Below are 13,536 nucleotides of genomic sequence, written 5' to 3' on the forward strand. Positions count from 1 at the left end.
GAGGAGCTTCAGGATTACGCTTGTTGATAAAGCTTCAGGTTAAATTCCTTGAATGCAGCGGTAGACTGACATTAAAACCACCTCCTTGTTTCTACACTCACTGTCCATTTTATCAGCTCCACTTACCACATAGAAGTACTTTGTTGTTCTACAATTACTGACTGTAGAGCGTCTGTTACTCTGCATACTTTTTTAGCCTGGTTTCACTTTGTACTTTAATGGTCAGGACCAATACAGAGCAGGTATTATTTAGGTGGTGGATCATTCTCAGCACTGCAGTGACACTGACATGGTGGTGATGTGTTAGTGTGTGTTGTGCTGGTATGAGCTGCTGGACTGAGAATAGAATAGAGCCAACAGATAGAGTGGACAGTGGACACGGTGTTTAAAAACTCCAGCAGCGCTGCTGTGTCTGATCCACTCATACCAGCACAACACACACTAACACACCACCACCATGTCAGTGCAGTCATGCAGTGCTGAGAATGATCCACCACCTAAATAATACCTGCTCTGTGGTGGTCCCGTGGTGGTCCTTACCATTGAAGTATGTAGAGAAACAGACGGACTACAGTCAGTAATTGTAGAACTACAAAGTGCTTCTATATATACAAAATACAATTAGGTTTGTCCCGTGATTACCTGTTCTGTCTTGAATGTAACCAAAGTGTGAAAACATGACGTTAAAATCCTAATAAATAAAAATAAATAAATAATCATGTTGTAACCCAACTTTAGGTCCTACAGACTAGCATTAGGTTTGCAATATTATGTACGGGTTGAATAATTGTGACGCAGTATTAACAAAGTATTCTGCTACTCTTACTTTGTTTATTAGCTGCGTCATTCCACAGATTTTTTGTGGGGGTTTATTATGTGTATGTATTATGTGTTTATATTAGGGATGCATCAATACCATTTTTCCAAAACGAGTACTTTTGTACTTGCCGATACCGATACCGATACCTATTTAGAATACCGTTTTTTTTAAACAAAAACACACGTGAGAAGTGACGAGAAGTTTAATGATACCACGTCCAAAAATGCACGTCAACAAGTAGCGAGTGATCAAAGTGTTTGTGCGCTGATGTGATGAAATCAAGGAGGAAAAATAAATAAATCTGAGTGGATTTGGCAACACGAGCAGCATGGATTGTTCTGTAGTGAGTTGGAGGTTAATAAATATTTTTACAATATTGGTGTTTTGTTATGTTTTGTAGAGAACGATCAGGTCAGAAATACTGTAAAACGTGTGTGTGTGTCGGTGTATTCTGATATAAACTATATTATCCCCCTGTCCCACCTGTTTACACTCCTCTCCTGCGTTTCCCCTCACGCCGTATCCTGCGTTCTCATTGGCTGTTCGACATGTCACTCATTCCCAGTCGCACATCTCAGATCAGATATCTGACGTGCTAGAAAACGAGTTGTCGGATAGTTCACACTTTGCGATCGAGAGCCGAGTTTTGATCGCCGAGCGGACGCCAAGTTGCTCCCGAGCCGGCAAATCTAGCGCCGACCAGCCGCCGAGCGAAAATCAGGGCAAAAGTCGTGTAGTGTGAACCAGGCATAACGCAGCAACGTGCACTAGGTACACGGTATCGGATGTTTAGTATCGGAGCCTCGTTTGCGAGTACGAGTACAAGTTAATGAGTATCGGTACTCATGCAATCTCTAGTTTATATTATTATTATTATATAGTAATATGATATTATCTTTTATTATCTGTATGCTAAACAACTGTAGATTTAGAAAGTGAATCATGCTCAGATCCACATCCCATATAGACCAGACTTTTCTCTACTGGAATCTCCTGGACGTTACGTTGTTGCCTTTTATAATACAGACTCATCGAACAAACGACGCCCTATTGTAACTGCAAAGTAACTATGAACATTAAAGGCTGGGCCATACATCTGTTCCTGTTTTATCATTGTGTAACCCAGCCTTGTTGGATGCTTTGTCCTGAACAGTGGAAGTTTCAGTATTTGTGCTTCTTTGATCCACATGCACTCGAAAACGTACCTCCCACACACGTCACAGCAACAGAGCTTGATTATTAAGTCAGGCTTGATTATTAAAAGCACCGACAAGTGGGCAAGTGGAGAGCTGTTATAGCTGCACTTTTTTCTGAGAGCCCATTTCCCGGTCAAGTATTCCATTAAAGTCTTTATGATCCTCATCTGGTCAAAAGAACATTTTACTACTGATGCAGGGTGTTTATCATTACGTCCTTAAGATTATGCTACCAAGTGTTCCACAACACGTGAATGACCAGGTTACTTTTTTGTCATTTTCAGACAATTTAAAGCTGGCATTTTTTTTAATGCATTTTCTCCCCCTTTTAGCGCGTCCAATTGCCCAATTTGCATCACGCCTCCTCTCTGTCTATGCCGATCCCCGCCCCGACCGAGGAGATCGAAGCTAACCCACATCCCCTCCGACACGTGAGCAGTAAGCCGTATGCATTTCTGCCACCCACACATTGACCAGTGTTGCGCCACCTAGCGCTGCGTGCGGAGAGACACACCCTCCTTCCTCATCTCCGTGTAGGCGCCTCTAATCAGCCAGCAGAGGTCGTAACCGCACCATTCTGACAGAGAGAGACCCACTTCCGACCTTTAGTCCCGCCCATCCGAACAACAGGCCAGTCGTTGTTCATATACACCAGGGGTTTTCAACCTTTTTAGGCATGTGCCCCCCTTCGTGTGCCAAGCGCAACTTGCGCCCGCCTCGCGCCACGCCCGCCTCCCCTTGATGAAGCACGGCTCAAACGCGGATGCCTCCCCTTGATGAAGTGCGGCTCAAACGCGGATGCCACCGGTTCATAATAATAATCCCACAGGTTGAAAACCCCTGATATACAGTGTATCACAAAAGTGAGTACACCCCTCACATTTCTGCAAATATTTTATTATATCTTTTCATGGGACAACACTATAGAAATAAAACTTGGATATAAGTTAGAGTAGTCAGTGTACAACTTGTATAGCAGTGTAGATTTACTGTCTTCTGAAAATAACTCAACACACAGCCATTAATGTCTAAATGGCTGGCAACATAAGTGAGTACACCCCACAGTGAACATGTCCAAATTGTGCCCAAAGTGTCAATATTTTGTGTGACCACCATTATTATCCAGCACTGCCTTAACCCTCCTGGGCATGGAATTCACCAGAGCTGCACAGGTTGCTACTGGAATCCTCTTCCACTCCTCCATGATGACATCACGGAGCTGGTGGATGTTAGACACCTTGAACTCCTCCACCTTCCACTTGAGGATGCGCCACAGATGCTCAATTGGGTTTAGTCCATCACCTTTACCTTCAGCTTCCTCAGCAAGGCAGTTGTCATCTTGGAGGTTGTGTTTGGGGTCGTTATCCTGTTGGAAAACTGCCATGAGGCCCAGTTTTCGAAGGGAGGGGATCATGCTCTGTTTCAGAATGTCACAGTATATGTTGGAATTCATGTTTCCCTCAATGAACTGCAGCTCCCCAGTGCCAGCAACACTCATGCAGCCCAAGACCATGATGCTACCACCACCATGCTTGACTGTAGGCAAGATACAGTTGTCTTGGTACTTCTCACCAGGGCGCCGCCACACATGCTGGACACCATCTGAGCCAAACAAGTTTATCTTGGTCTCGTCAGACCACAGGGCATTCCAGTAATCCATTTTCTTGGACTGCTTGTGTTCAGCAAACTGTTTGCGGGCTTTCTTGTGCGTCAGCTTCCTTCTGGGATGATGACCATGCAGACCGAGTTGATGCAGTGTGCGGCGTATGGTCTGAGCACTGACAGGCTGACCTCCCACGTCTTCAACCTCTGCAGCAATGCTGGCAGCACTCATGTGTCTATTTTTTAAAGCCAACCTCTGGATATGACGCCGAACACGTGGACTCAACTTCTTTGGTTGACCCTGGCGAAGCCTGTTCCGAGTGGAACCTGTCCTGGAAAACCGCTGTATGACCTTGGCCACCATGCTGTAGCTCAGTTTCAGGGTGTTAGCAATCTTCTTATAGCCCAGGCCATCTTTGTGGAGAGCAACAATTCTATTTCTCACATCCTCAGAGAGTTCTTTGCCATGAGGTGCCATGTTGAATATCCAGTGGCCAGTATGAGAGAATTGTACCCAAAACACCAAATTTAACAGCCCTGCTCCCCATTTACACCTGGGACCTTGACACATGACACTAGGGAGGGACAACGACACATTTTGGCACAATTTGGACATGTTCACTGTGGGGTGTACTCACTTATGTTGCCAGCTATTTAGACATTAATGGCTGTGTGTTGAGTTATTTTCAGAAGACAGTAAATCTACACTGCTATACAAGCTGTACACTGACTACTCTAAGTTATATCCAAGTTTCATGTCTATAGTGTTGTCCCATGAAAAGATATAATGAAATATTTGCAGAAATGTGAGGGGTGTACTCACTTTTGTGATACACTGTATACAGCCGCTCAGTCTCGGTCAGTAAGGCAGAGCTGGATTCAATACGACGTACTCGAGATCCAGCTCCGGTTGCAGCGTGTGTTTTTACCGCTGCACCACCTGAGCGGCCTGGCATTTGTTTTTGAATTAGAAATGCCAGCTTTAGCCAATAAAGTGGGTAGTATACATCTGAAACTGAAAGAGAAAGAGCATTAAATGCTGGACAAACACATTCCACTAGTAAGTTTTTTTCTATTCATTAAAGAAGAAGTGTCACATTTTATAAACACTTACAGACAGACATGATTGGCTATGCCTGGGGGGGGATTGGTTGTGATGAACAACTTATGCCTAGTTCACACTACACGATTTGCCCTGATTCTCGCTCACGCTAGATTTGCCGACTTGGTAGCAACTCGGCTCTCGATCGCTATGTGTGAACTGCTCAGCAACTCGATCCGAACGGCTCGCCAAGCGCTCGATAATTATCTAGCTTGCTAGATATCTGGATATGAGTCGGCCGACTGGCAATGAGGGGAAGAGGAGGGGTGAGGGGAAACGCACAAAATGTGTAAAAAGGTGGGACAGGGGCAGACACTCAAGTTTTACAGTATTTCTGACCTTATCGTTCTCTACAAAACATAACACCAACTCGAATACATCGTATCGAATCTCGGCTCTGCCTTGCCGGCTGAGGATGAGCGGCCACATGAACAACGATTGGCCTGTCGTTCAGATAGGGGCGGGATTAATCCGGATGGGGACTCTCTCTCAGACCGGTGCGATTACGACCTCTGCTGGCTGGTTGGTGGCGCCTGCACGGAGATGAGAAAGGAGTGCGGTAGAGGGTGTGGCTCTCCTTACACAGCGCTGTACCGCACTGCACTCGTCAAGTGTAGGTGATAAGATGTTCGATTGCTGTGCACGTGTCGGAGGGGGCGTGGAGCAGCCTCGTCATATCCAATCAGGAGCGGGGACCAGCAATCAGTGAGAGGATGATTGACGGGCAGAAATTGGATGCGCTAAAAGTGGGAGAAAAAAAAAAAAAAAAACACCAACGCTGAATTGCAAAAAATATTTATTAACCTCCAACTCACTACAGAACAGACAATCCCTGCTGGCCACGTTGCCCAATCCACTCAGATTCATTTATTCTTTCTACTTGCTTTTATGCTGCACATCGCTCGCTACTTGTTGACGTGCATTTTTGGACACGGAATCATCAAACCCCTCATCGCTTGTCACATCAAAAGTGACGTAGTTTGGGAGACCAGAGAAGCTCGCCTGCGATTCCAGTTGGTGATAGATGGTGGAGTGTGAAACCCCCTATCGCCGATCAGTCGTGTAGTGTTAAAGCCACACCGACTTGGAAGACTCCCGATTACAAGAGATCCAGTCGTGTAGCGTGAACTGTACAGCGACCTGACGACTTGGAAAGTCGTGTAGCGTGAACTTGGCATTAGCCATTGGAAGGAACACTTCGGTTAGTTCTTGCATCTGTTGCACATAATAATAGGCAGGTCACAGATAGCTTTTGAGCTAGCGTAATGGGGCGGGTCCCTTCGACATAAAAAAGTGCCACTGCAGGCGGCGTGCATGATTGTATTTTAATCCCTATTTGATTACAGTGGGTTAGAGCATGCTGAGAGCACCCTGGGTATCGGATCTACGCCGCGTAGAGCTGCATATTAATTAAACTAGCCTGCTGTAAGGGCGAGCGCTGGAAAACAAGAGCCTGGGGAATTAATCGTCAAGGGTGCGATTACGTGCTTGATTGTGTTGGATATCGCAGCTCCGTGTACCTGGAGGTGGTTCAGCTGTAAACGTGTGTAGAGGAGCGTGAGATGCTCATCACTGTGATTTCTCTCCATAGGAGTTGTGCTGACGGAGATCTCCGAAACCCACCGGAAGGTTCTACTAGAGATGGAGGAGAATGTAAGTGTTAAAGTGTAAAAATTATTTAACTGCCTTGTGGCTCTTTACAGCTCAGACATTTTTTGTTTTTGTCTTTTACTGCACATTTAAAAATAAAAAATGGCCAAAGGATGAACCAATAGATTTTGGGGTGCCAATATTTAGATATGCTTAAAATGGTTTAACCACTTTTATTCAGTTCAACTGCAGATGTCCAGTAAATGTTTATAAAATGGTAAAGCTGCAAAAAAAAAAAAGAACACTCAACATACACTACATTGCCAAAAGTATTCGCTCGTCTGCCTTCACACGCATATGAACTTGAGTGACGTCCCATTCTTAATCCATAGAGTTTAATATGATGTCTGCTCACCCTTGCAGCTATAACAGCTTCAACTCTGGGAAGGCTTTTCACAAGGTTTAGGAGTGTGTTTATGGGAATCCCTGAACATTCTTCCAGAAGCGCATTTGTGAGGTCAGACACTGATGTTGGACGAGAAGGCCTGGCTCGCAGTCTCCGCTCTAATTCATCCCAAAGGAGTTCTATCAGGTTGAGGTGCAGGCCAGTCAACACCAAACTTCTTCCACACCAAACTCGCTCATCCGCGTCTTTATGGAGCTTGCTTTGTGCACTGGTGCGCAGTCATGTTGGAACAGGAAGGGGCCATCCCAAAAGTTTTCCCACAAAGTTGGGAGCATGAAATTGGTCAAAATCTCTTGGTATGCTGAAGCATTAAGAGTTCCTTTCACTGGAACTAAGGGGTCGAGCCCAACTCCTGAAAAACAACCCCACACCATAATCCCCCCTCCACCAAACTTGGCACAATGCAGTTTGTAGAAGCAGTCTGCATGCCTAGGTGCTTGGTTTTATACACCTGTGGTCATGGAAGCGATTGGAACACCTGAATTCAATGATTTGGATGAGTGAATACATTTGGCAATATAGTGTACTTTAGGGCTCTAAAAATTACACCAAGACATCACAAATGCAGTATGGAAAATTTAGGACATAAAACAATATATAAGTTGTACAGTGTATCACTAAACCTCCTGCAAAATGTTTTTATGAACATTTACCGACAGGCAAGATTGGCTATGCCTGAGGGGGGATGGCCGAAAAGCCTAGCCTCTGGGAGGTGCACTTGTTCCTTTAGCACTTGACTCCCCCAAATACTAATGTTCGTGTAGCAGACTTTTCTGTATAGTGTGCTGACAATGTTTAACGTATGTGTTTACGTATTGAGTGCATTTTGTCCCTTTGGGGATTCCATAAACAATAGAAAAGTGTGCTTCTCTACACATGTGATGATCCCCATGTAGTCTGTGCTGCGCCTCAAAAGAACAAGGCAGTAAAGTATTCTGCTCTCGATAGTTTGTCTATGTACAGTTTATTTCTTACTTTATAAACTCCGCAAGCTCTAAAGATGCTGGGTTACACTAGCAATTGGTTAGTCAGAATGTCCAAACACGACTCAGGTAACTGAGTTTGGGAAAACTCCCAAACGATTATGTGGATGCATATATTGACATGGCAGAAATGTTTTAGAATGTCGGGACTGCCCACCATCCCAGTGAAATTTGGTCTACAGTCTTGGTTTGACCCCTTGTTGAGAGAACAGCAGACGTACTGGAGTCAGCACAAATTAACTAAACCGATAAGGCGTATCATCAAAGAACGTTTGTTCCAGACATAGTTCTGGTTAGACCAGAATTTGGATACATTTGGTAGATTATGTTTTTTCTGCCCTGGTGTCCTGGATACAAAGCTCTGTTCTTTCTAAAAACAAGGGTCTGGGGTTTGCATTTGTGAACCAAAACATTAGGACCACCAGCCTAATATGCTGTCAAAACACATCTGACCTGCTAAGACTTGGACTTCAGAAGACATCTGAGGAAGTCCTGTGGAGTCTGCTAACAGGACTTCGACTTCTGTACGTTGTGAAGCGGATCGTCCTACAGTGCACCTTGGTGCCACCTCCCCCAGACCAGCACACGATCTTGGAGAAAGCAGGATTTGGTGGACCAGTCGACCTTTTTGCGTTGCTCCAATACGTGCATGCCGATTGTAGATGCTTTGACCTGTGACTATGCAGCAGCATACCCAGAAGGGTTTGATGCACTGTGTGTTGGGACATACACCTTTCTTCATTGGTCTGTGCCAGATGCCATAACCTGCATGTCCTGTGGGATCCGTGAGTAAAGGGCTCTCAGCAATCTGTGTGCAGTTTGTGGCTTGTTCCTTCTTGGACCACCAGTACGTACTCACTACGTTCCAGTTTCAGAGATACTTCAATCCAGACGTCTGGCTATAACGATTTGGCCCCTATCAAGGTCACTTAGGTCTTTATGCATGATCATATCTGCTGTGTTTATTACGCCTACTACAAGGAACTACCATCAGCCCAACATTTGATATGTAATTGGCCATTAAGGGTAGCCCAAATGTTTTTCCTTATGTGTGTACAATATAATTATTTTCATTAGTCCCTTGAATTTCCTTAATTACCCAAATCGTTTGTTTGATTGTTGAGTTTTTCATATTATCAAAATCACCATCCAATTCAACATAATGTAAAAGAAGTTCCAAACAGGTTAGGAAATAAGTGCACCTGCTCGGATGGTAACCTTTACCAGGACAGGTTGAAGCATGCCCCGTTTTGCACCTGTGGCCGGCTCTGACGACTGCACCGTTCATCGCATTAATGCAACCCAGATGCATCTTGCTAGCTCATCTGTCCTCAGTGTTAATTAATATTCCCCACAGATGTGCACAATGCAACAAGCAAACTTCAGACCAATGTAAATAATACTGTAAGACTGGAAGAGCAGTTTTAGTTCAAAAAATTATAATTATAATTAAATCTAGCCTTGATGTAAAGCTGATGTTAAGCTGAAGGTCCTGGGTTTGATCCCCAGGTGAAGCGGTCCGGGTCCTTTTGTGTGGAGTTTGCATGTTCTCCCGTGTCTGTGTGGGTTTCTTCCGGGAGCTCCAGTTTCCTCCCACAGTCCAAAAACATGCAGTCAGGTTAGTTGGAGGTGCTAAAGCCCCCCTAGGTATGAGTGTGTGTGTGAATTTGTCAAGTCAAGTCATTTATTTGTCATTATTTACAATTAGACATTGTCTCAATGTAAAGCAATTTTACAGAATCCAGGACCGACAGACCAAAAAACCCTGTTTGAGCAAGCCGAGGGTGACAGTGGCAGGGAAAAACTCCCTTAAATGACAGGAAGAAACCTTGATAGGAACCAGACTGAACCAGGTTCCATCGTCCTTGAGTGGCATGGAGAAATGTGTATGTGTGTGCTTGCACTGGGATGGACTGGTGACCTGTCTGGGGTGTTTTTTATATATATATATATATATATATGGCAAGCCAAACAGGAAATATATAGCAAACACTGATATACAGTGTATCACAAAAGTGAGTACACCCCTCACATTTCTGCAGATATTTAAGTATATCTTTTCATGGGACAACACTGACAAAATGACACTTTGACACAATGAAAAGTAGTCTGTGTGCAGCTTATATAACAGTGTAAATTTATTCTTCCCTCAAAATAACTCAATATACAGCCATTAATGTCTAAACCACCGGCAACAAAAGTGAGTACACCCCTAAGAGACTACACCCCTAAATGTCCAAATTGAGCACTGCTTGTCATTTTCCCTCCAAAATGTAATGTGATTTGTTAGTGTTACTAGGTCTCAGGTGTGCATAGGGAGCAGGTGTGTTCAATTTAGTAGTACAGCTCTCACACTCTCATACTGGTCACTGAAAGTTCCAACATGGCACCTCATGGCAAAGAACTCTCTAAGGATCTTAAAAGACGAATTGTTGCGCTACATGAAGATGGCCAAGGCTACAAGAAGATTGCCAACACCCTAAAACTGAACTGCAGCACAGTGGCCAAGATCATCCAGCGTTTTAAAAGAGCAGGGTCCACTCAGAACAGACCTCGCATTGGTCGTCCAAAGAAGCTGAGTGCACGTGCTCAGCGTCACATCCAACTGCTGTCTTTGAAAGATAGGCGCAGGAGTGCTGTCAGCATTGCTGCAGAGATTGAAAAGGTAGGGGGTCAGCCTGTCAGTGCTCAGACCATACGCCGCACACTACATCAAATTGGTCTGCATGGCTGTCACCCCAGAAGGAAGCCTCTTCTGAAGTCTCTACACAAGAAAGCACGCAAACAGTTGCTGAAGACATGTCAACAAAGGACATGGATTACTGGAACCATGTCCTATGGTCTGATGAGACCAAGATTAATTTGTTTGGTTCAGATGGTCTCAAGCATGTGTGGCGGCAATCAGGTGAGGAGTACAAAGATAAGTGTGTCATGCCTACAGTCAAGCATGGTGGTGGGAATGCCATGGTCTGGGGCTGCATGAGTGCAGCAGGTGTTGGGGAGTTACATTTCATTGAGGGACACATGAACTCCAATATGCACTGTGAAATACTGAAGCAGAGCATGACCCTTTCCCTCTGGAAACTGGGTCGCAGGGCAGTGTTCCAGCATGATAATGACCCCAAACACACCTCTAACACGACCACTGCTTTATTGAAGAGGCTGAGGGTAAAGGTGATGGACTGGCCAAGCATGTCTCCAGACCTAAACCCAATAGAACATCTTTGGGGCATCCTCAAGCGGAAGGTGGAGGAGCGCAAAGTCTCGAATATCCGCCAGCTCCGTGATGTCGTCATGGAGGAGTGGAAAAGCATTCCAGTGGCAACCTGTGAAGCTCTGGTAAACTCCATGCCCAGGAGAGTTAAGGCAGTTCTGGGAAATAATGGTGGCCACACAAAATATTGACACTTCAGGAACTTTCACTAAGGGGTGTACTCACTTTTGTTGCCGGTGGTTTAGACATTAATGGCTGTATATTGAGTTATTTTGAGGGAAGAATAAATTTACACTGTTATATAAGCTGCACACAGAGTACTTTTCATTGTGTCAAAGTGTCATTTTGTCAGTGTTGTCCCATGAAAAGATATACTTAAATATCTGCAGAAATGTGAGGGGTGTACTCACTTTTGTGATACACTGTATATGGAATGAAACTCGATATATATATATATATATATATATATATATATATACAGTATATATATATATAAAATAAAGACTGATATATATGGAATGAAAATTATATATATGGAATGAAAACTGTTATATATAAAATAAAAACTATGTACAGTACAGGCCAAAAGTTTGGACACACCTTCTCATTCCTGTGGTTTTTCTTAATTTTTTTAAATTTTCTACATTGTAGATTAATACTAAAGACATCCAAACTATGAAGGAACACATATGGAATTATGTAGTAAACAAAAAAGTGTTAAACAAACCAGAATATGTTTTATATTTTAGATTCTTCAAAGTAGCCATCTTTTGCTTTAATGACAGATTTGCACACTCTTTGAAATTTTCTCAACCAGCTTAATAGGTTTCCACCTGGAATGGTTTTCAATGAATGTTTGTGCCTTGTCTAGAGTGAATTTTTGGAATTTGTTGCTTTTTTAATGTGTTTGAGACCATCAGTTGGGTTGTGCAGAGGTAGAGTTGGTAAAATATAAAACATATTCTGGTTTGTTTAACACTTTTTGGTTCACTACATAATTCTTCATAGTTTGGATGTCTTCAGTATTAATCTACAATGTAGAAAATAAAAATAATCAAGAAAAAACATTGAAGAGAAGGTGTGTCCAAACTTTTGGCCTGTACTGTATGTATATATATATATATATATATATATACAGTGTATCACAAAAGTGAGTACACCCCTCACATTTCTGCAAATATTTCATTATATCTTTTCATGGGACAACACTATAGACATGAAACTTGGATATAATTTAGAGTAGTCAGTGTACAGCTTGTATAGCAGTGTAGATTTACTGTCTTCCGAAAATAACTCAACACACAGCCATTAATGTCTAAATAGCTGGCAACATAAGTGAGTACACCCCACAGTGAACATGTCCAAATTGTGCCCAAATGTGTCGTTGTCCCTCCCTGGTGTCATGTGTCAAGGTCCCAGGTGTAAATGGGGAGCAGGGCTGTTAAATTTGGTGTTTTGGGTACAATTCTCTCATACTGGCCACTGGATATTCAACATGGCACCTCATGGCAAAGAACTCTCTGAGGATGTGAGAAATAGAATTGTTGCTCTCCACAAAGATGGCCTGGGCTATAAGAAGATTGCTAACACCCTGAAACTGAGCTACAGCATGGTGGCCAAGGTCATACAGCGGTTTTCCAGGACAGGTTCCACTCGGAACAGGCTTCGCCAGGGTCGACCAAAGAAGTTGAGTCCACGTGTTCGGCGTCATATCCAGAGGTTGGCTTTAAAAAATAGACACATGAGTGCTGCCAGCATTGCTGCAGAGGTTGAAGACGTGGGAGGTCAGCCTGTCAGTGCTCAGACCATACGCCGCACACTGCATCGACTCGGTCTGCATGGTCGTCATCCCAGAAGGAAGCTGACGCACAAGAAAGCCCGCAAACAGTTTGCTGAAGACAAGCAGTCCAAGAACATGGATTACTGGAATGCCCTGTGGTCTGACGAGACCAAGATAAACTTGTTTGGCTCAGATGGTGTCCAGCATGTGTGGCGGCGCCCTGGTGAGAAGTACCAAGACAACTGTATCTTGCCTACAGTCAAGCATGGTGGTGGTAGCATCATGGTCTTGGGCTGCATGAGTGTTGCTGGCACTGGGGAGCTGCAGTTCATTGAGGGAAACATGAATTCCAACATGTACTGTGACATTCTGAAACAGAGCATGATCCCCTCCCTTCAAAAACTGAAAAACTTTTCCAACAGGATAACGACCCCAAACACAACCTCCAAGATGACAACTGCCTTGCTGAGGAAGCTGAAGGTAAAGGTGATGGACTAAACCCAATTGAGCACCTGTGGCGCATCCTCAAGTGGAAGGTGGAGGAGTTCAAGGTGTCTAACATCCACCAGCTCCGTGATGTCATCATGCAGGAGTGGAAGAGGATTCCAGTAGCAACCTGTGCAGCTCTGGTGAATTCCATGCCCAGGAGGGTTAAGGCAGTGCTGGATAATAATGGTGGTCACACAAAATATTGACACTTTGGGCACAATTTGGACATGTTCACTGTGGGGTGTACTCACTTATGTTGCCAGCCATTTAGACATTAATGGCTGTGTGTTGAGT

General features: G+C 43.9%; 1 protein-coding gene across 1 annotated transcript in view; it reads left to right on the forward strand.

The window, feature by feature from the left end:
* The window catches only part of baiap2l1b (BAR/IMD domain containing adaptor protein 2 like 1b), a 66,062-nt gene that overhangs the window by 29,313 nt on the left and 23,213 nt on the right, over positions 1-13,536 (forward strand). Inside the window, exon 4 of the mRNA XM_063018599.1 lies at positions 6,312-6,373. Within this exon, the coding sequence (XP_062874669.1) occupies positions 6,312-6,373 (62 nt within the window). The remainder of the gene's footprint in view (positions 1-6,311; positions 6,374-13,536) is intronic.

The sequence above is a fragment of the Trichomycterus rosablanca genome, chromosome 22, assembly GCF_030014385.1.
Source record: "Trichomycterus rosablanca isolate fTriRos1 chromosome 22, fTriRos1.hap1, whole genome shotgun sequence".
In the NCBI taxonomy this organism is placed as follows: Eukaryota; Metazoa; Chordata; class Actinopteri; order Siluriformes; family Trichomycteridae; genus Trichomycterus; species Trichomycterus rosablanca.